This window comes from Tubulanus polymorphus, chromosome 5 (assembly GCF_964204645.1).
Source record: "Tubulanus polymorphus chromosome 5, tnTubPoly1.2, whole genome shotgun sequence".
Classification (NCBI taxonomy): Eukaryota; Metazoa; Nemertea; class Palaeonemertea; order Tubulaniformes; family Tubulanidae; genus Tubulanus; species Tubulanus polymorphus.
Window position 1 is genome coordinate 14923090 of NC_134029.1, and position 21107 is coordinate 14944196.

Genomic DNA, 21107 nt, shown 5'->3' on the forward strand with positions numbered 1-21107 from the left:
AGGAGGAATTAGATTTATCAGATCGATAAATAAGGAATCAGATGATTGAACAGAAAGTATATTGTCAAAATTTTCTTGTAACAAGAGGTTTTTTCGTTCGAACAAATATATTCGATCAAATGTTTTTCATTCCTAAGATTGAACTAAATAGTCTAAAGTCTATCCGAGTAGTTATGACCGGGTACATCATAGAGTTGTTACACTCACATATCTGGATCCCTGTGGTTTCTATCACTCAGCCCTACGAGTAATTGAGGTCAAGCGACTACTGCATTCAAGAGTGAATAATATACCATCAACTGGCCATTCATTAAAGGATATAAAATACACATTTTTATTATTTTACTTAACCCTTTATTGAATTTTTAGTTTCATTTTGGGAATAATCATGTCATGTCGCAAATTCAACCTGATTGAATTTGTACATCTATAAACTCTTCAGAGTCTGTGGATATAATATTATTAGTTATCTGAAATTATCTCATGAGTTGACTGCTGTTGTTTTGCTTGAAACACCGTCTAAATATAATCTTTCAACTTGGAAATTGGTTTTGACACTTCATAATGTAAATAAACACTGACTTCAGCATCCAACGAAAATATTGACTCTTGAATGCAAACAAGACTTCAAAACTGAATTTTCATTGCTTATTATTTCATTTTCTTGGGTTAAGTCTGGAAAGGTTTTTCATATTATTCACTCTTGCCTGTTACTATAGTAACAAGCAGCTGGGGTCCAGCGAGTCAGCGATGCTCAGTGTGAGTTTGATCACTTACAGCTGTCAGTATCAATTAAATCGTTGTTGATACTGGCTGGCTCTTTGAGAGTGAAATGCTGCGGTCATTACCACTGAGATAAACTTGTAATGTATTTTGACTACTTATTAAGACTATTTAGTTCCACGAATATTTTACTAGTCTTAACTCATTCACTCCGGAATTTTCAAATCTAAAATACGGCGTAGCATACGGATTTTCCCCCATTATGGTTAACAAGGGATTCCCCTCTGGTTCTTCCCATGATCAATAGTGTCTATGACGCGTTGAAATTTTATGAAAATTTCTGGCTGGGGAAAAGTGATGATAATGATAATAATCAACAAACTAACAAGAGGGTTTCTGATGAGTATTCATTGTTTAATTTTTCATCTGCTCTCTTTCTAGAGGCCATTTGAAACTGGAATGATTGGATAAAGCACTAAATCTAAAAAAGGCACACTAAAATTGAATGTGAAGGCAAATTTAGCGGCATGATACCAATAAATGGCACTCAAACTCCCTCGCTGGGCATTAATACTGGCCCTTTTCATACTGTGCTGTAGTCAGTGAATGGCCCTGGATCCGCGCCTGAATCCTATAGGAAAAGATTGCCAAAAACGCTAGCTAGTGGCAATCATTAAGGAAATAAGCTGGTAAAATTACAATTTTTGGACTGTTTATTGGCTTGCAGAATTGCAAAAATGCAGCCAATCAATTTTATATATTTTGTGCACTCTTCCCAGAGCCCTAAATGTGTTCTGGTCATTTTTAAATCCAACCTCTAATTGCATGCAAGTGAAAGTTATCAAATTAATATAATTGTTCATGCCTCTAGATACTAGAAAGGTAAACAACTTTGATGGTGGCAAATTGTTTATGATCATAATACATCATATCATTGAAATCTACCAAAATAATTGAAAAAAGGGTGAACCACTGTGAACATGCCAAATGAACAATTAGGCTGAAGGGTTTTAAGTCCATGGACCTATCTTGTTTTCCGAATAAGTACCTTCATTAAAACATGTATTTCTTATTTCCAGCATTCACTTGTCATGACCAAGGATGTCCAACTGTTTTGTTTGCACCTCAGCATCATGCGTTAATAAGTGGAGGAAAGAAAGGAGAGATTTGTATCCTTAGAAATATTAATAATTGACTTTGAATATCAAATTTTGTTAATCTAGGGCAGTGTCATTTCAGGGGAAGATAAACAATTGTCTCCCCCATTGAAGTAGAGACATCAATGTCTCCTGTGTTCGCCGCCCCCTTCAAATTCATAGGACATTTTTTTCCAGATGAAAGGCTTTTCACTGTGCAAATAAGCATATTCATTCTAATCAATCAATAGAGCATTATCATAACCCATTCTCTAATTCCTAAGAACATAATTTTGAAATTATATTAGCTGCAACAATCAGCCGCTGTTCATGTTAACCTTCTGTATCGTCTGCTGTTTTGCTTCCGGTATTTGTTACAAGATTAAACATTGTATACTGCAAGTTCAATTTCTGTGAAATCTTCAGTTGGTGGGATGTTAGGAAAGAATTCTTATTTGCACTATAAAAAATTGATCCCTGACTATTGTGCAAGTATCTGGAAAATATAGCTCTATTCTCAATGGTGCACTAGGCACGGATGACCTTGTTATGCCATGTGCTTGAATTACAAATTCAATCAAATTTTATTTTGCCAAAAAGCACTAAGCCCAATTCAGTTTTATTGTATTGAACAAAACAAAATTACATGAAATGAAAATCCCTTTTCGTTCTGCCTCAATTTCCCTCGGTCTCTCGTTGAAAAATTTGTTCGTTTAACCATCGGTGATTATTTTCTTCAACACGTTATACATCCTTCATCGTTTTTAAGGTATTTTCGATATACGCCAGAGACAACTATTACAAACTTTTCAGGCCCATGAGTCAGCTGTGCGCTGCATGACACTCGGTCCAAATGAAGAATATTTTGTCACGGGCTCGGCTGATGGAAATGTTAAGGTAAGTGTCACAAATTTCTGTAGAGCCATCAATCCATCGAAATGAAGTAATATGTTATTTCAACTTCACGAACAATTTTTTCACACTATGTACAAATAAATATCTCTTCAAATTCTTCAAACCCACACCTCTACTATCCAGTTCCTGCTCTAAAGCTGCAAAACATATAGTAAATCATAGGTAAAATACACTAATATCTAATATTCGATTTTCGTATACTTATGGACTTAATGTGTCCCGTAAACCCGTTCATTACTCAATTAGAATTCACAATTGTTTAATTCTCCGAATTACCGAACAACGGTTATTTTACTACTACATAAATATACTTCAACCGACCAATGGCTAAACAGCAGGATTTCTCCTGAAACATCTGTGTACTTGTCCTGGTACACACACCACAAACCACTCCCAACTATAATCCTACTCCCTCATATACATGTATCCATAACCATGCACTGTAGCACTTGACGAGTTACACACTGTACAGCCAGCTCAGTCCTGTGACAGGTATATAGTAGCCCTAAATCTGTAAGTTGCTAATAAAGCTGTGCATGCACTCTTTTACATTTTTGCAAGTTGCTTAGCACACATTATTTCGGCTCATGGGTAGAAGTATGAGTAGATATTTTTGTTCATGCATGTCAAAACACATGTGAGCAGAAATCCAACGTATAAATTCTTGCTCATGTCCTCAATATATAAAGAGTCTTTTAACTTCATATTGGATAAAATATAATTAATTGCATTACTGGACTTACGAATTACTATTGCTACCTAGCTTTCAAATACCCTATACGATATTTGTGCATAATAACAGAAAGTGGATGTATTTTAAAGCTCATAATTACTATGGTCTTAGGCCGTTTTTATAATAGCATGGTTTATGGGGTAGACAGTAAAATATCATTTCGGAGGAAGAAATAAAAATAAGGAAGAATTTACCTCAGTGAGATAAAATCACTTTTTGATGGAAGAGTGAACTGTCGATAGGGCAATATACATATGTCCAACCAAATTATTCTTGGGAAGTTCGAATTCTGCGCGCTGTGATCAAAAAAGAACCTAGCGTTTTTCAATTTTTTCATCATTTCAGGCAGGATCCACATTCGTCAGAGGTTAAAAATCTTTTTTTGCTCATTTTTTCACTGAATTTGTTCCACAGACAGGAATAAAAATAAAACTTCCTCAAATTTCGGGAGGTGGTTCCCATAAACCAAGCTATTAAAAAAAGGCTTAGCAAATGGCACTGGACATTCAGTTCAATGTTAACCATAGACTTAATGAATTAATGCCACTAATTTTAACTGATATTTTTGAAACACAATAACTGGAGAAATACCCCTAATTGTGGCGGTTTAGTGGTTGCATTAGAATATGAAAATCTGCACATATATACATGCATCTTCTGATAAATTGCAGTCCATATTTAGCAAATGATCTCGAGATAATTGGCCAGCTCTACATCTGTGCACCCAAATAGAGCAGTTTCTACTAATACTGCTAAAAATGAACAAATTTTTCAAACAATGATGTGGCCAGTTCCAAGTTCACTTCTAAAATTGTTCTTTGACTAAGCTTTTTTTTTCCCAGGGAAAAAATATCCCAATCTATCATAACCAACTTTGAAATGTAGTTAATTTCACATCATAATAAAACCAGAGAACAAACTTGGTAATACATTTCAATAACAATTTTAACATTTTTACAACAAATAATGGCTCTACATGTATTTTGATTTAATTATTTGTATTATAGATTTGAAATCTTCTTAAATTTGACGTAATTATTGAAGAAACTGTGCATTTACTTTATAACTTTATACGATTTTCTCCATTAATGATATGTAATTCTTGTCGATCTATATGCGAAAATAAAATCTATAGACTCGAGCCAATTTGTGGGTAGTTTACAATTAAATCCAGTTTATTCTGGTTTTGAAAACAATAACCCGAGCCAATTTGTGAGCAGTTTGCAATTAGATCCAGTTTATGCTGGTTTTAAAACAATAGCTCGAGCAACATTACGAGCAAGTTACATGAAATTCCAGCTCAAACCAGTTGGGCTCAAACCAGCCCAAACATTTCCGATTATTTTCTTCTTCTGTTAAAAAATCAGTGGTTAAACAAGCTTTTTTCCGCCTTTCGACAGTACCATTGGTCGTATGTGCATTGTTTCTATCGAACCTTCTCGACATGTACTTTGACATGCTTGAGCAAGAATTTCCGCTCATGCCTTCATTGGAATATGATTTAAAGATATCCGCATGAGCAGTAACATCTGCTCGCGAGCAGTTTGCAAAAATGCAAAAGAGTGCATGCACAACTTTATGAGCAACTTAAAGAAAGTGGGTGTATTTTATAGCTCTGTGAATAACAAATATAGTATAAGAGATTATCACAGAAATACGTAACAGAAATACTTCACATCTATCCCCCCCCCCGAAATAACACAAATTTCAAGTTTTGTTAACCTTTAGGGGGTTAACTACATACGGCATATCGAATATCGTCATTTTGATTTTCACTTCCGCATCTACTCATGTGATCAGCAGTCACGTGATCCCGCCCATTGACCGCTTTAATTCTGAATCTATACTTCTGTAACTCCAGTGCCCAATACATTACACGTTCGTTGTTAATCTTCACCCTATTCAAAAATTTTAATGTTTGATGATCAACTTCTAAAGTGAACTCTCTACCAAATAAGTATTGGCATAATCGTTTTATAACCCAAACAAGTGCAAGACACTCGCGCTCAATTATGAATGATTCAGCAGGCTTCAGTTTACGACTGACGTACATGACAGGAAGTTTCTTCCCACTAAATTCCTGCATCAGAGCTCCACCTATCCCAAGAGAAGATGCATCAGCACACACAATGAATTCTCTCTCAAAATCAGGCAATCTCTTGGTTTCTGTGCAACTATCTGCTTTATTAAATAAAAAGCTTCAATTGTTTTGTCCGACCACTGTAAATTTACAGGGTGCCCTTTTTTATCATATCCGTTAAAGGCTTCACCAAGTCGGTGTAATTCGATATGAATTTGGAATGGTAGCCAGTCATACCTAGGAATGCTCTTAACTGTTTCTTTGTTTCAGGAAGAGCTACTTCTAACACGCATTCAACTTTATCATCTTGGCAATGAATGTTGGGGCCCCCGAAACTGTGACCCACAAAATCAATCTCGAAATAACCAAACTTACACTTTGACGGACGGGCTGTTAACCCATTATCTCTCAATCTCTGAAAATCATTTCTTAATGTGGCCATATGATGATACCACTTTACTGTACCAACGATTAAATCATCAATATAATTACCAGAATGCTCAATATTCTGTAAAAATCTTCTCATCATTCGGCAAAATACTTGACCAGAATTCACTAACCCAAATGGCATAACTTTAAACTGTTCCAACCCGCTTTCCGTTTGAATACTAGTCAAATGCTTACAGCACTCACACATTGGTATTTGCCAATACCCTTTCGCTGAATCGATTTTCGCTGAATCGATTTTGGTCAGGAAATTCTTGCCTTTCATTTTCATCAAAACAGACTTGATCTGACGAAGGCTCAGCCAAAACTTTGTCTGCGCATTTAACCTCCTGAAATCGATACGATAGCGTATCGTGCCGTCAGATTTGCCTACAACTATGGGTGGACTAGAGAAATTACTGTCAGACTCTTCTATTACATCCATCTTCTCAACTTCTTCATTCAATTGCTTTTGAAGTGAAAAAGGAGTGGGGTATGGTTTTAAATGCAAAGGGGTATCATCTTCTAACTCGATATACATTTTGATTAAACTAGTCCTACCTGGCAAATCACTAATAACATCAGCATATACCTGTAACAAATCTCTTAACTCATCCTGTTAATCCCATGACAACTCAGGATTTATATCAGCATCCATCCATGGACACTAACGGACAAAATTCTATACCACACGCTTCATCAGGAACACCCTCGGCTGAGTTGTTTTCAAACATCTGTAATCTCCCAGGATCAGTACAACTTAATGTATTCTCTCTATCAAAATACTTTTTAAGCATATTTACATGAAATGTTTTCACTTTTCCATACACGTCTATCCTTTAATCATTTTCATAACCTTTCCACTGCATAGTGAGCTTATTAATATCAGTTGGCAACAATTATAATTCCTTATCGCCTAACTTTAATTTCCGACCTTTCACCTTATTGTTATAGTACTTACTCTGCTTGACCTTGGCTTTACTTAATTCTTCATTAGGCATCCTACATGTTTCATCCATGCGTTGTCTTAGTTCAAATACATACTGATATGTAGATCTTACTTCCGGTTCTTCTTTCTAGCCAACCCACAATTCTTTAAGGATAGATAATGGCCCTCATACGGTTCAACCGTATAGTAGTTCGAAAGGAGAGAATATCAAAGACTCTCGGGGTACCTCCCTGTACGTGAATAGTAAACTGGGCAAATAACAATCCCAGTCTTATAGTCTTTCGCCGCTCATTCTTTGTAACATTCGTTTCAAAACTCCATTTAAATTCTCACAAAGACCATTTGCCATTGGATGGTATGGAGAGTTCAGTATGCCCTTAATAGACACAACCTATAAACCTCTTTACATACCTCTGAAATGAGGACCTCTGTCGGACACCACCTCTCTCAGAACCCCTTGATTTTGGGTTCCAAGGATTAAAGCTCAAGGTCACTACAGGTCATTCATGTGAAACCTTGTGAACATGATTCAGGAAGACTTGTTGATCAGGGATGAGGTTTCCCGTTTTAAAAAAAAAACAAGCTTTACAAATTGTCCAGATCCGTTGAGAAATTGATGGAGGTGGAAGGTTTGCTGTGTGTGGCATTATGTTTCAGTTCACAAAACTGAGTATTTTAGCATGCTTGACAGTGCCCAAAGATTTTTGTTATGTGCTGCCATCTGGTATCGCCAATATAACTACTGCAAAAAAATAACCAGTTCATGCTGCTATCTAAAGAATTGAAACAAGGCTGTTAAGGAAATCATGCTGGGAACCCCCACTTGTAGCTTAGTGCCTATGTTGCAGTTTAGCTCCAATTTCAGTAATTAACAGAAATTTTCATCTGGTTGATAGCAGGACTATGATATTACTGTAAAGATTTGGGGTATCCTCAGTTTGGTACGACAAAAGAGGCCCGAAGATTCCTGTGAACCCACAAAATAATTACACAAAAGATCTGAGTTACTAGACAATACCTCTATTCCACGATGGGCACAACAAGAAGGAAGAACAATAGAACAAAAGATCTTAGGTGGCGCACCAGTACGGTGCGCCTACAATAATAACAATAGGACGGCTCCAGCCGTCACATCACTCTCCCCTTAAAAACAATGGTTTGATTGGGTCAAACCATTATAGACAAAATCCCCTGAAAGTTCATTGTTCATTTGCGCAATTCTATTTCACAGTCCTATATACACACAAGTACAAGTAGCAGATTTGGGGACGATTTGTGCCAGCACTAAAATCCAAACCACTTTAGGTAGAAAATTATTCTGGCCCCCGCGTAGTCCAGCAGATGGATTTGATGGTCCACTGGTCGAGGCAGTCATCCTGGTTGGTAATTGACGCACAAGTGTCGAGCGATTGACCTGAAAAATTAAAGGACAGACAGCAGAAAACGAAACGAAAACAACAGAGCTGAGCTCTAGTTGATTCCCTGCAGGGTCGTATGGGATGTGGTTAGATTATGCAAGATACCGCCCAATGAGGAAAATGACGGATAATGTCAGCCTTCACTCTTCTAAGCCCTGCCAATGTATAGTGGACCCCATGGTACATACGGTCGGGTAGGTCGGGATGCTCCAGGTGGATGAACCCCACCCGCTCTGCTGCTACGTTTACCTGGTGTGAACGTCGAACTGCATCAGGGTTTTTGTGAAAACACGGGCGTATTGGAACCTCCAGGTGGAAAAGTTTGCGCCCGGGATAACGTTTGGATAATAGTCCATACGCCTCAACCATGGCCTTTTCCGTTTCCGCGAAACCTCGTTAGTGGTTAGTACCATGGTTAACCACTACTGCTTGGCAGGGGACCACACACCCTTTTAACGTTTCCAGGAGCTGTTCTAAAGTCTCACCAGAGTGAGCGATCAGGAAAAATGTTGGGCGAAACTTTGGTTCGCGAGAACATAGAGTCTGAAACGAGTAGGATTCGGGGGCTACTTTTGGATCTCAACTTGCCAACGTTCCTCCGGCAGCCTCGACCATGGCTCGGATTTCTCCAACCGCTGCAGTCATGCGGTCTTCAGCAGCAGACTTCCTCCTGGCTCTCAGAGAAAACAGCTTGATCGCAGATATTGCAGTGCCGGTAACCTTTGCGCCAGGTGGCACAAAGAAGGCATTGTATTGATCCACGAGTTCCACTGTTTTCGGACGTGACACATTCTTTCCATAGAGGATGAAGTCAACCAGATATTTTGCCATCTGGGTGACCAAATCTTTCTTTCTTCCAAGTTGTCGAGCTGTAAGACTTCCATTGGAACCTGCACCAATAAAAAAATAAATTCATCGATAAGTAGTGTACTACTTTAAGTTCTACATTATCAAGAGCAGAGCAGGTAGCGGACGTCTCGCTGTTAACCCAGAAAAGACAAAGAAATACCCCGGCCAAATCTTCTTAGATTTGACCCTAACTGCCAGGCCAGGCCACATAAGCTTACAATTAGCAATAGCCTGGACATAGTCTTTCTGCCAGATCGGTTGTCGAATGTTCTGTCTCGACCTAAGTTGTCTGGTTGGCTCAGGGCTGTCTACCTCAAAACCTTGGATGGCGTCATCAGTGAAGGAAATGTCATCTGCGCACGAGTCATCCAATTTCTCTGTGTCTGTCTCACGGTCAGTTTCCACCACAGGTTGTATGGTTTCAAGACAGCTCACCCTCCACCAGCCTATCCTCCCCCGAACCACTATCCTCAGAAGAGGCAACATCCTCTGCACTATCGCTTTCGTATAGTGCAGTGTTTTCCAACTCTTCCTGAGGCATTCTCGCGGTGCAGCTGGACATCTATGCTGGTCTCGGACTCCGCATCACTTTCACTCACTAGTATCGGAGGGCTTGATTTTGGGTCCGAGGTTGGCTCATTCGGTATCGGCTCAGAGGATTCCACCGGACGGTCATAGTATGGCTTCATATCATTGAAGTGAATCACTTTAAGTCTCTTCTTGCCATATAGTGAGCACACACGGTAGTTCACCTCCGTTAGGCGCTCAATGACAATGTATGGTCCCAACCACTTCTTTTGCAACTTAGAGGCTTCCTCTGGTTTGACGTAGTGATTACGAAGCCACACCTTGTCACCTGTCATGTACCCCCCACGACGGGCAAAACGGTCATATGTCCCGCTGTCGTCTCTGGGCCAACTTCAACTTCTCCCTTACTGTCTCATGGGCTGACTCCAATTGAGATACGAGTTTATTGGCAAGCCCAGCAGAAGACATTCTCGGTGCTAGTCCATCAATTATCACATCCAACGGGATGCTCATCTCTTCATTAAAAGTCAGGAAGAATGGAGTCTCAGTGGTTGACTCCTCCTGTGCAGCAGAGCGGTAAGCCATTAAACAAGCTGGCAAGTGTTCATCCCAGTCAGAGCCTTTCTCATCAACAGCAGCAGACAGCATGGACTTCAGGGACTTATTCATATTCTCAACCTGGCCATTTCCTTGTGGATGGAATGCTGTCGTCTGGGTCTTCTCAATGCCTAGCAATTTTGACATTTCTTTGAAGACAGTTGATGTAAAGTTGGATCCCTTGTCCGTGTGTATGGACTCCGGACAACCAAAACGGCATACCGATTCGTTTACCAAGATACGTGCCACATTTTTAACCTGCTGGTTCCTCATAGGCCAAGCCTCCGGCTATTTTGTGAAAGCATCCTGGGCAACTAGGATATACTTGTTTTGTCACTTGGTAGCTGGATAAATAGGTCCAACCTCATCAATGTGAATCCTCTGGCCACGACGTCCAATGGGTGTTGATATTAATGGCGCTGTTGGCTTCTTTGGTGGGCTCTTAATTTCTTGCAACTCTGAATGTACCGCTGGATGTAATTTTTCAAACCTGGTCGCCAGAACCTTTCTTAAACTTTCAGTTCCGTCTTTCTGGTACCACTGTGTTTTCCATTCAGCCCATCATGTAGTTGGTACAAAACCTTGTTGATAAGGGAATGAGGGAGTACTACACGGTTTCGCTGGTGTTTGGTTCCTGGGACTGGTTTGAGAAAGAGTATACCATCTATAAGTCCTAATCTCACAAACACTGCCACTAGGCTCCTTGCAAGTCGACCGTACTGTTTTGACTCCTGAGCTGTAGGCTATGCCTGTTCTTTTCCTAGCCTTTGATGTAAAATAGCTATTTCCGGGTCAGACCGTTGAGCCTTAGCAATCGCATCCCGTGAAATGGAGATTTGTTGCATCACACTCCCGATGATTGGATCTCGACTCTTCTTCACGTCAGTGGGGCCACATGTTGGGCAGATACCATGCTTGCGTTTAGGTCGCCGAGACCATCCGCATTTCCATGAAGTTTTCCTGGTCTGTGTTGGATTTCGTAGTCATATTTTGCCAGTCGTTCATTCCATCGATCGATTTAGCCTTCCTGTTCCTTGAAGTTACGTAACCATTTTAATGCCGCATGGTCCGTTCTCAAGAGAAATTTCTTGCCAAGCAGGTAGTGCCGAAAGTGTCGTATCATGTCAACTAGCGACAGCATTTCCCTGCGAGTAGCGCAGTAATTCTCCTCCCCACCTTTCAAAGAGCGACCCGCATAAGCGATTACCGGCTCAATACAATCCTTATCCGCTTGAGAGAGAACGACACTTATTGCGAAATCACTCGCGTCCGTGTCAAGGATGAAAGAACTTGCCATCTTGCTGAAATCGAAAAAACTGAGGACGGGCAGATTTGACTTTGTTTCAAACTGTCAGAAGGCCATCTGATGTTCAGTGGTCCAGGTATAAGTGACACCTTTCTTCATAAGTTGGTACAGTGGCGCCACGATATTAAAATACCCTTTGTTGAACTTTGAGTAGTATGAAACTAATCCGATGAAGCTGCGGAGCTCAGTTTCGGCCAATCCCTGACACGATCACATCTCTGCGGATCTGTCTGGATTCCATTTTCGCTGACGACATGGCCCAGGAATGCAACTTGCCGTTGAAATAAATGGCACTTGGCTTCAACTTCAAGTTTGCAGCACGAAAACAGGCAAACACTTCTTTCAGACGTCCCAGGTGACTTTCCAGGTCGGGACTGAAAACAATAACGTCATCGAGATACAGTAAACATGTTTTCCAAGCAACCTTGTATAGAACCAGCGACATGAGCCTCAAAAATGTGGCAGGAGCATTCGTAAGCCCAAATGGTATTGCGTTCCACTCGAATATTCCTCGCTACATCACGAAGGCAGTTTTTGGCTTGTCCTTTTCACGTACAGGCACCTGCCAGTACCCACTCGCCATATCAAGTGATGAGAACAACGCAGCACAAGAAAGGGACTCAAGCATGGCATCAACCCTTGGAAGTGGGTGGGCATCCTTGGTCGTGACATCATTTAGCCGCCTATAGTCAACACATAGCCGAAGGCTACCATCTGCTTTCTTAGCCATCACGATGGGGCTGGACCAGGCTCCACTTGATTTTCGAATGAGGTCATGTTCTAAGAGCTGGTTTGTAGAGGTTTCCACAAACGACTGTCAGTGTGGCGGTACCCTACGCGGTGGTTGTTTAATCGGTCGGCTTGAACCGGTGTCAATAGTGTGCTCCATCATAGAAGTCTGACCGATATCAAAGTCATCTGTTGAGAATATGTCGAGGTTTTGCGAGACTGTCTCGATAAGTTCTGCCCTGGTATTGTCGGGAATATCTAGTTCATTTACGTTTAAGGCCTCACATACATACATTAGTTTTTCAGAGTCAAAACTGTTGGAACTCATGGAGTGTGTTGAACTCTCAGTGTCATTAACCTGATTTCCCTCATGAAGCGTCATTGACTGTATAGAGTCGAACTGACGGGACAGTCCAATCTGTTCGCTTCGATGGATGAGGACTGGTTCATCACTGAAATTGGCAACTCTAACTTCGATGTGGTGTGATTTTGGTACCAAAATCTGTCTCGCCGTTAAGGCTGCTGCACCTTTCGCGTGGCTAACCATTCCTGGGGAGCCAGAGAAATATTGGTTTTTTCGCTTAACATAACCAGGGAGAAAGAGCTCTGTGCTAGCGGGGATACAGACATTTTTCCGAGCAAAAATTCTGTAACAACTACTTCTCGAAGATTGTCTAAGAGGAACACTCGTAGATCCAAGATGTAGCTCTCTCGTCGCATAGTCAATCTTGCAGCCGTATTTGCTGAAGAAGTCACTGCCGAGCGAACAAACCTGGGTTAATTCGTCTGCTATTATCATCGGCAGTTCAAAGAGCATGTCTCCTAGTTTTACTTGGATGCTTCTCCCTGGACATTCATATCTTGGCCAGTGGCGGTGGCAAGAGAATATGCGACAGGTCTTAGGCTAGAGAGGTCATCACTGGGTCTGCTGGCCTTCCACACAGATGTTTTCAGCACGGTTACTGCCGCGCCAGTGTCAAGCAGGACCGAGATTTGATCTGTACAGTTTACTTGTGCTGTGCAGAATAACCCTCCATCCTGTGTGGTAAGTTGCCGAACCATTTTCGGGGTCCTCGGATTTACCTCGTCACAGACTTTTTGAATGGTATCCTCCATCGAAGTTGTTGACTGATGACATCCTGTTGTGGGACACATTACATGATCACCATCACCAGGGGGCATGCCTGGCGACAGAGTTTCCGCAGAATCCGCATGGTCGTCAAGGGTTTCACTCACACTAGCTGTCACCACTTGAGGTAAGTCACCTGACATATCCACTTTAGGCAAGTCGAGGGACGGTAAGTGTGGGTTGATGAGCCCTTGGCGTCTTTGTGGAATCATATACTTATCGGGGGCTCTAATTACATTCCTGGGGTCCCCCGTCCCCTCTGGGAACCCTGGTTGGCGTTTCCCTGTTGTCTCGGTTGTTGGCGACATGCTCAAGAATAGTGACCGGCTTGCCCAGAGTTGAAACACTGGACCTGCGGATACCTATTTGCAGGGTGGTTAGGTACCCTACAGCGCCAACGTGTGTCGATTACCGGGGCAGAGGAGGATTGATGCTGAGCCTCCAATTTTTCGAGTCTCCCAGAAATGTTCTGGACCATAGACATAAGTTTGTCCATCTGGCTGGGTTGAGCTAACGCATTTACGCTGACCTCTGAAACTCTCTTTTTCTCGTGACGACGCTCCGTGAGTTTTCGTGTGGTGTCCAGCGATCGCGCTTGACTGACAGCGTCGGCCAGAGTCTTAGGTCGGTGCACGAACAGTTGCTCTCGACCGCCCACGCTTAGTGATACCGCATTCATATAACGTTCTCGACTGTATGAAACGATCAGTCAGTCTCTCGCAAAACTTGCTGTATGTCAACGACTCAGATAATTGCAGGTTGGAGACAGCCTGATAGGCTTCATGGTCGAGACGAGACCGCAGATTTTTCTTTCTTGAGGCACCATTGTTCTTAAGTCGACTGTGCCACACCTCATCCGCATAATCGTTAAACCGCTCCAACCAAATTCGAAAGTTATGGCCGATAGTATAGGGTTTGGGTGGGGGAAAGTCGGTCTGGACCTCAAGGACGATGCCAATAAAACACTCTTAAACATCTCCGCCAGCTGTTGTATACTATTGGCCTCCTGGTCATTGTCTAATGGCTCATGAACAGAAGTGTCAACTGACTGTTGTTCATCATTTTGTCTCAGGTCGGACGTGTCAACATCATCAATACTCATGGCCATTTTTTTTAACAAGAGAAATAACAGGTTAAATATACCGACACAGGCAAATTAACGGACTCTTTAAAATGTAATAAAACCAGAAAAGTCAATTCACAACGGTGTGTCAGATACCAACACACAATAAATATTCGATAATTATAATAATAGGCCTACTAAGGGTAAATCGCAAATAAGTTCACTTCAATTTCACGTATTTGTTTTTGTATAATTAGTGCCTTACCGATCCTTACTACTTCAAGTGGAATACAGTATGGACATGTACAAAATACTCGAAAAATGTGAAAAACTGAGCGTACGGTGCACAGACTAAGTTACACAAAACGTGGGTTCACCTCAACTCAGTCTAACGCAATCAAAATCGCTAAAAATCCCAGTACCCTGCCACCAATGTAATGATTTGGGATATCCTCAGTTTGGTAGGACAAAAGAGGGCCCGAAGATTCCTGTGAACCCACAAAATAACTACACAAAAGATCTGAGTTACTAGACAATACCTCTTTATTCCACGGCGGACGCAACAAGAAAGAAGAACAATAGAACAAAAGATCCAAGGCGGTGCACCCACACGGTGCCCCTACAATAATAACAATAGGACGGCTCCGGCCGTCACAACATTCTGACTGCTGCTGCAGCTGGTAACTGAACGGTATCATAGAACAATGTCAAATAAAATTGCGTGCTAATAGTGGGTTTCGAAGCTAACTGAGTGCATAGATTGGTCTGGTGCCTTGTCCCACACCGGGTATCCCCGCAGGAAAACCCGGTTACTATTTACGGTGAAAGTGAAGAATGATTCCATCCTTCCGCGATATGACAACACCGTTGATTACCTCTAGGGAGAGGCCCTATTGATTTTGGGCTCCAAAGGTCAAGGTCAGGAGAGGTAATTGCGTGTAAATGCGATTCAAGAAAAACCATTGATAGCAGGACATTGTTATTTCATAGTATACCCAGGTGAGGATGTGGCATACTGATTTTGGAGTTCTAGGGCAAAGATCATTTGAAAAATTTTAATCACTAATGATTTTTGAATAGCAAAGATCAGGGTCTTCAGGGGTCACGGAGGACGTAGATAAATAGTATCAAATTGCCTTGACATTCGGGAGTGACACAGGCGGCTTGGCGATTTGATGAGAAACAAGGTATCAACTTTGAAGGGCCTTATCTTGTACATCTTAAAAAATATGGTATGAGGGGTTATTGCAAGTAAGTTATTGCAACAACAGTGATTTACTAATTGCCTGTGAATAAACCACCACATATATATATTTTACTTTCAGATTTGGGGCTTAACAGTTCACAATGTTATGGCGGCCTTTCTGAATGAACATTCAAAAGCCACAATATTTCGAAATATTGGATCTGGTGTTATGGAGCTTCAACTCGTTCCTCCCCATCATTTGTACTCATGTGGGGCAGATGGATCCCTGAAGGTTCGAAAACTGACTAATTCAGACAATATTGTTAGTTCCATCTACTGATGTAAAGATACTAACAGAAAGGTTGAATATGAAATGATAACCTCTTTGATAAGTATCAACACCCCAAAATTATGAGATGTACATGTGAAAGTGTTGATAGAAATATTGTTTACAAAATCCTATGAATGTTATAGTTAATCGACATGTATGCCACCTAAAATTTTGATTGGCAAAGCTTCTACTTTGTGAACATTTTTCAGCCTGCAAGTATTGGTTAATTAAAAGTGCATGTAATCTAGTCACTGTAAAATAATTAGTCAAGTCATGAGAGTCAACCATAATGACATATGATAAGATATGCTTGATTTACGCAGTTTTGTTCGCTCAGGCATATTGTCAAGCATTTTCAGTAGCTCAACTGTTGTATTTACAGCGTATATTTTTCATACCTAGTTATCATTATAATTTATTACCTCATGATGATATTCTCGTGTTCTAGCGTATGCACACAATGAAAAGTCTATCCCAGTGGCTATGATCTTGGCATTTCACTCTCAAGGGGCCAGTATCAACAACAATTTGATAGATGCTGACAGCTGAAAGTGGTCAAACTCAGATTGAGCGCCGTTGGCTCGCTGTCTCCAACCACTTGTTACTAAGTTACAGGCAAGAGTGAGAAAAGGCAAAACTTTTCCAAACCTATCATGAGAAAATGAAGAAATAAGCAATGAAATCAGTTTTAAAGTCCTGTTGCATTGAAGAGTTATTATTTTACAGGGTAATTAGGTCATTTTTAACGAAATGTCTGAACTAATTTCCAAGTTGAAACATTGTATTTAGTCGGTGTTTCCAAGCAAAATAACAGTAACTCCAGACAATAAATTAATTCACTATTTACATTTGTAAAGATATTTCCACAGAGATAGTTATACGCAGATTGAATCCATATATAACATGGCATAATTATTCTAAAAATAAAAATGAAAATTCAAAAATTGCTTTTTAATAAAAAAGATAATATTGGTCTTTTACATCCTTTTAGGAATGACCAATTGATGGGATATTATTAGCTCTTGATTGCAGTTGTTGTTTGACCTCAGTTACTCATAAGGTTTAGTGGTAAAAACGGGGACCCAGATGTGTAATAATAACAACTCATTGATGCACCGTTATAACCACTGAGATAGACTATAGCACTCGTAGCGTCTTCTAATAGAGCTTTAAAATTAATAAATGAAATAGTTGATTGGTACAGAAAATGGTGTCTTGCAAAATGGAATAAAACAAATTTTAGAAAAAGACTCACACATACATTTTAGAAAGTCATGCAAACAATGCACTAATTGTCATATGACAATATTACCAAACTGAAGTCTATTGGCTCTCGAAAAGCTATTATCAAAGTGTGCTTTGTATATTATTTTTACCGTGAACCAAAGGACTCCAATTTGGAGTTATCCCGAATGGAGGGCTCCAATGAATAAGTATAAAGGCTGGCTTATGTCAACAAGCAAAGCAACGCCTACCGACGCAACTAGGTTTATCGCCAATTAGCGGCAACAAGCCGCCTACGAGAGGCCGCCAGTTGCTGCTCTATCGGTTCAACGTAAGCCGGCTTGCGACGGCAACCCGACGCCTACCGACTCGTCGCAAGCCGTATCCAGCTAGTTGCCAATGTTCTACTCCGGCCTACGGTATGCGGACAGTTGCTTTCGATCGCAACCGACATAAGCTCATCTGCGACGCGACGGAACTGAGCGCAAGGGTTCTAGCCAATAAGAGACCGCATATACACAGTACAAATTATGACCGCTAGTTAGCGTCATTCGTAGTTAATCATAAACTTTCAAATTCAAGTATTTCGAAACGTAAACCAAACCTTCAGCCCGGCAGATGACTGGACGGAAGATCTAGGAGCGAAATTGGTAGAATTATGGTGTGAGCGGCCATCTTTATATGATGTCGCTAGCACATTGTATTCAAAACAGAATCAGAAAGATAAAGATCTTAAAGAAATAACTTTTCTAAAAGAAATATATTCCCCAATAATTCAAAATAAATCAAATTTATTCTCAAAATGCTTATCACGTGACTATCTGAGCCGTTGCAGTTGCCAGTAATCGTAACTGACATAAGCAGGGAAGCAACTGGGAGGATCTCGTATAGTTGGCCTCAGTTGCTGCGAATCGGAGCGCAGCCAACATAAGTTGGGCTGCGATCGCGGTTGCTCTCAGTTGCGTCGGCAGGAGTCGGTCGGCGTCGAGTTGGTTGTCGACATATGCCAGCCTTAAATAACCTCCACCAAATAATTCTCGTGACTCTGTTTGTGGTCAGTTATGTAGTGAACGACTACTTTGTTATCCTGTTCGTAATGAAGTCATGTTGTCTCCTAGGTCAGTCGACTTCGTACCGTTCCGTTTTCTCCGTAACAACACAATGTATACACGATTGAATGTTAGATCAAGTTTATTGCGCTGTCCAATATTTCCATCATTTGATGTAAAAGATGGACAGAATTCCTTGACAAATTATGGCTAGACTATGGCACACATTGACGGCGAGGCACTGCTATGTCGAGGGTGCTGACGTGATTATGGAAAACCCACGCTCTGATTGGTTGTTTTGGGAATGCCAGCACTTTTGACGTAATTATGGGAAACCACGCTATAATTGGTTGTTACTAGTCAAAGTGCTGAAGTGATCAGTTCGACAAATTTAGTCGCTTATATACGGTAATCGCTCTCTAGAAGGCAGTTTTTTGGCTATTTCAACGGTCTTGCCAATCAATAATCATTCGTATTCTTAATACACTAAAAATACATAGCTATTTTTAGCAAACTCAAACGCAATTTCAGTACCCTGTAATTTCACTACTATTGGGCGAATTAAACGGATTAAATATATTTCGTAATTGGTTTTTCTTTATGGTGCGCAAAGTTGAAAGCCGTGGGTTTTATATTTTTTGAGAAATTTACCAAAAAGTTTCAAAAATTCGATTTATTTGAGCCACGTTTTCTTATGTAGCATCTTTACCTTTCCAAAATAACACATGTGAAAATTCAATGCTATTTGCGTCGGTAGAACTTTATATCGCCAAGATCCGACGCTTGGTTCGGCAGTTATGGGCTTTCAAAGACGAAACCCCTCAAAATCTTGGCTCTATAAAATTTGTTGACCCAGTTTTGACTTCCATCATGACGTCATAACATTGAACGAGGTGGATCAGCTGGTGCGCATTATTTCACAAACAAAATGGCAGCACAATTGAATAGGTTGATATTCATCATTTCTAGCGCGAATAGTGATATTCAAGGCGTATGATGTAACGATTTATTGTGTTCGATGTGTTCAATGATTGATCTAGTTTTGATATCGCGTGCATAAGGTTACGTTGCATCAAGATTTCTGACGAAAATGCGGTTTCAAAATGCGGAAATTTACTTCCGTGTTCGCCACACGGCTGATTCACTGATAGCATCGAATTTTTAGAGATGAGTCTGATATTTACACGACTGGAATACGTGTTTTATCATCATTAATTGAAATCATTTTATTAGCGATCCATTTTGGAGCCTGATTATTTGTATTAGTTTGTTAACTGGGGTACAGTGGAGCGTTCGCGTTGAAAAAAGTTGTATACAGTCGCGTAGGCAATATAGCCTAATCATTCTCGTGTTCACTGCGTGTATGTATCAGTTATAGAGTACGCGCACCACGGTGTAGGTCGCGCGTAACAACGTTTTTTTCTGAGTGAAGATGTAAGCTACTTAAAGCAATCCTATCGTGAAATTATTAAAAATCATGTCAGTCAATACACTTTATTTCGTCAGTAACCGGCACTGACTGGCCTCAAATTTGAAGAACTTGGGAGCTTCTGCCCTGATTGGTCCGTATGATAAAAATGAAAAACCTCCGATGAAACAAAGGTTCTCACCAAGTTTGTACCGTATCTTATCGGGTCACTCATAGTTGTTTTACATCATTCAAGGGATGTATTACAATTATGAACGTTTGTTCAAACAAAATAAGACCCATAATCAATTTTTCGAAGATTTCATTCTCGTTAAAGGTCGGTTATCATTAAAAGTTCACACTGATCAAAATTGAGTCCTTTTTTATATATTTTTTTCTCGTTTAATTTTCAATGAAATAATTTTTTGCATTCCGGTAGCCTACGTGACAGATTTTTACTTCACACCAGTTTGATTATTGGTCCTTTATTTATCCAGACATGGATTTCATTAAACTTTGCCAAATAGTTTGTCTGATGTGTAAGAGGCTAACAACACGCGCGCCGCCAATGTATGACTATGAGAGTGCTGTTCAATCATCACTGAATGCTGGCTGCTGCGTGCATAAGAACGTGCTATACAATGTATTATCTTGACGCTGTGAGTTGATGAAATAAACAAAATAATGCAAGAATAACATGGGGAAGTGATTTTGATTTTTAGGCCAGCCGTACATTGGTACACTGAGCCTGTTACACAAATGGAGCGAATTTAATTGACCAGATGGTTTCCAGATGAAAGGCTATTTCACTGTGCTACCTGGGCATATATTCATGATACATGAAATCGGAAATTCAAGCGTGCGTGCCGAATTTTGAGAAAGGGCCTCAGGTGTTCACGTGATTCCGCGGTATCGACATTTTATTTGCGGGTTAAATTTTAAGATTCAAAATTGTACTTCAAGATCGATTCCTGTGTCGATACACAATTAGTCAATTTGGTTTTTGAAAGGAAGTTTAATTGAAAGGCTGAATCCAAGAACATGTCTTTTGAGCCCAAACGTCTACTTTTACTTAGTAGCCACTTGAGAACAATAAGCAGTTAACGATATCGGCTACTTTTCCAGTAGTATACATTTCAAAACAGTCACTCTGGAATAGTATTCCTTTCAATTCGGTTGGTTTTCTATAGTGGCTGTTTCGAAGAGTCTACTATTGAAAAGTGACCATTTTGAAACATCTGGTTTCGATAGTGCACACTAGCAGTAGAAGTGACTGTAAAACCACCCGCCTGTTAACAGTGACTTTGTGATAGTAACTACTACCATAG

General features: G+C 40.4%; 1 protein-coding gene across 1 annotated transcript in view; it reads left to right on the plus strand.

The window, feature by feature from the left end:
- LOC141906265 (dmX-like protein 2) overlaps positions 1-20810 on the plus strand; it is a 344303-nt gene extending 323493 nt beyond the window's left edge. Inside the window, exons 45-47 of the mRNA XM_074795507.1 lie at positions 1803-1892; positions 2629-2756; positions 15907-20810. Of these exons, the coding sequence (XP_074651608.1) occupies positions 1803-1892; positions 2629-2756; positions 15907-16107 (419 nt within the window). The 3' untranslated portion in view covers positions 16108-20810. The remainder of the gene's footprint in view (positions 1-1802; positions 1893-2628; positions 2757-15906) is intronic.
- The last annotated feature ends 297 nt before the right edge of the window (positions 20811-21107 follow it).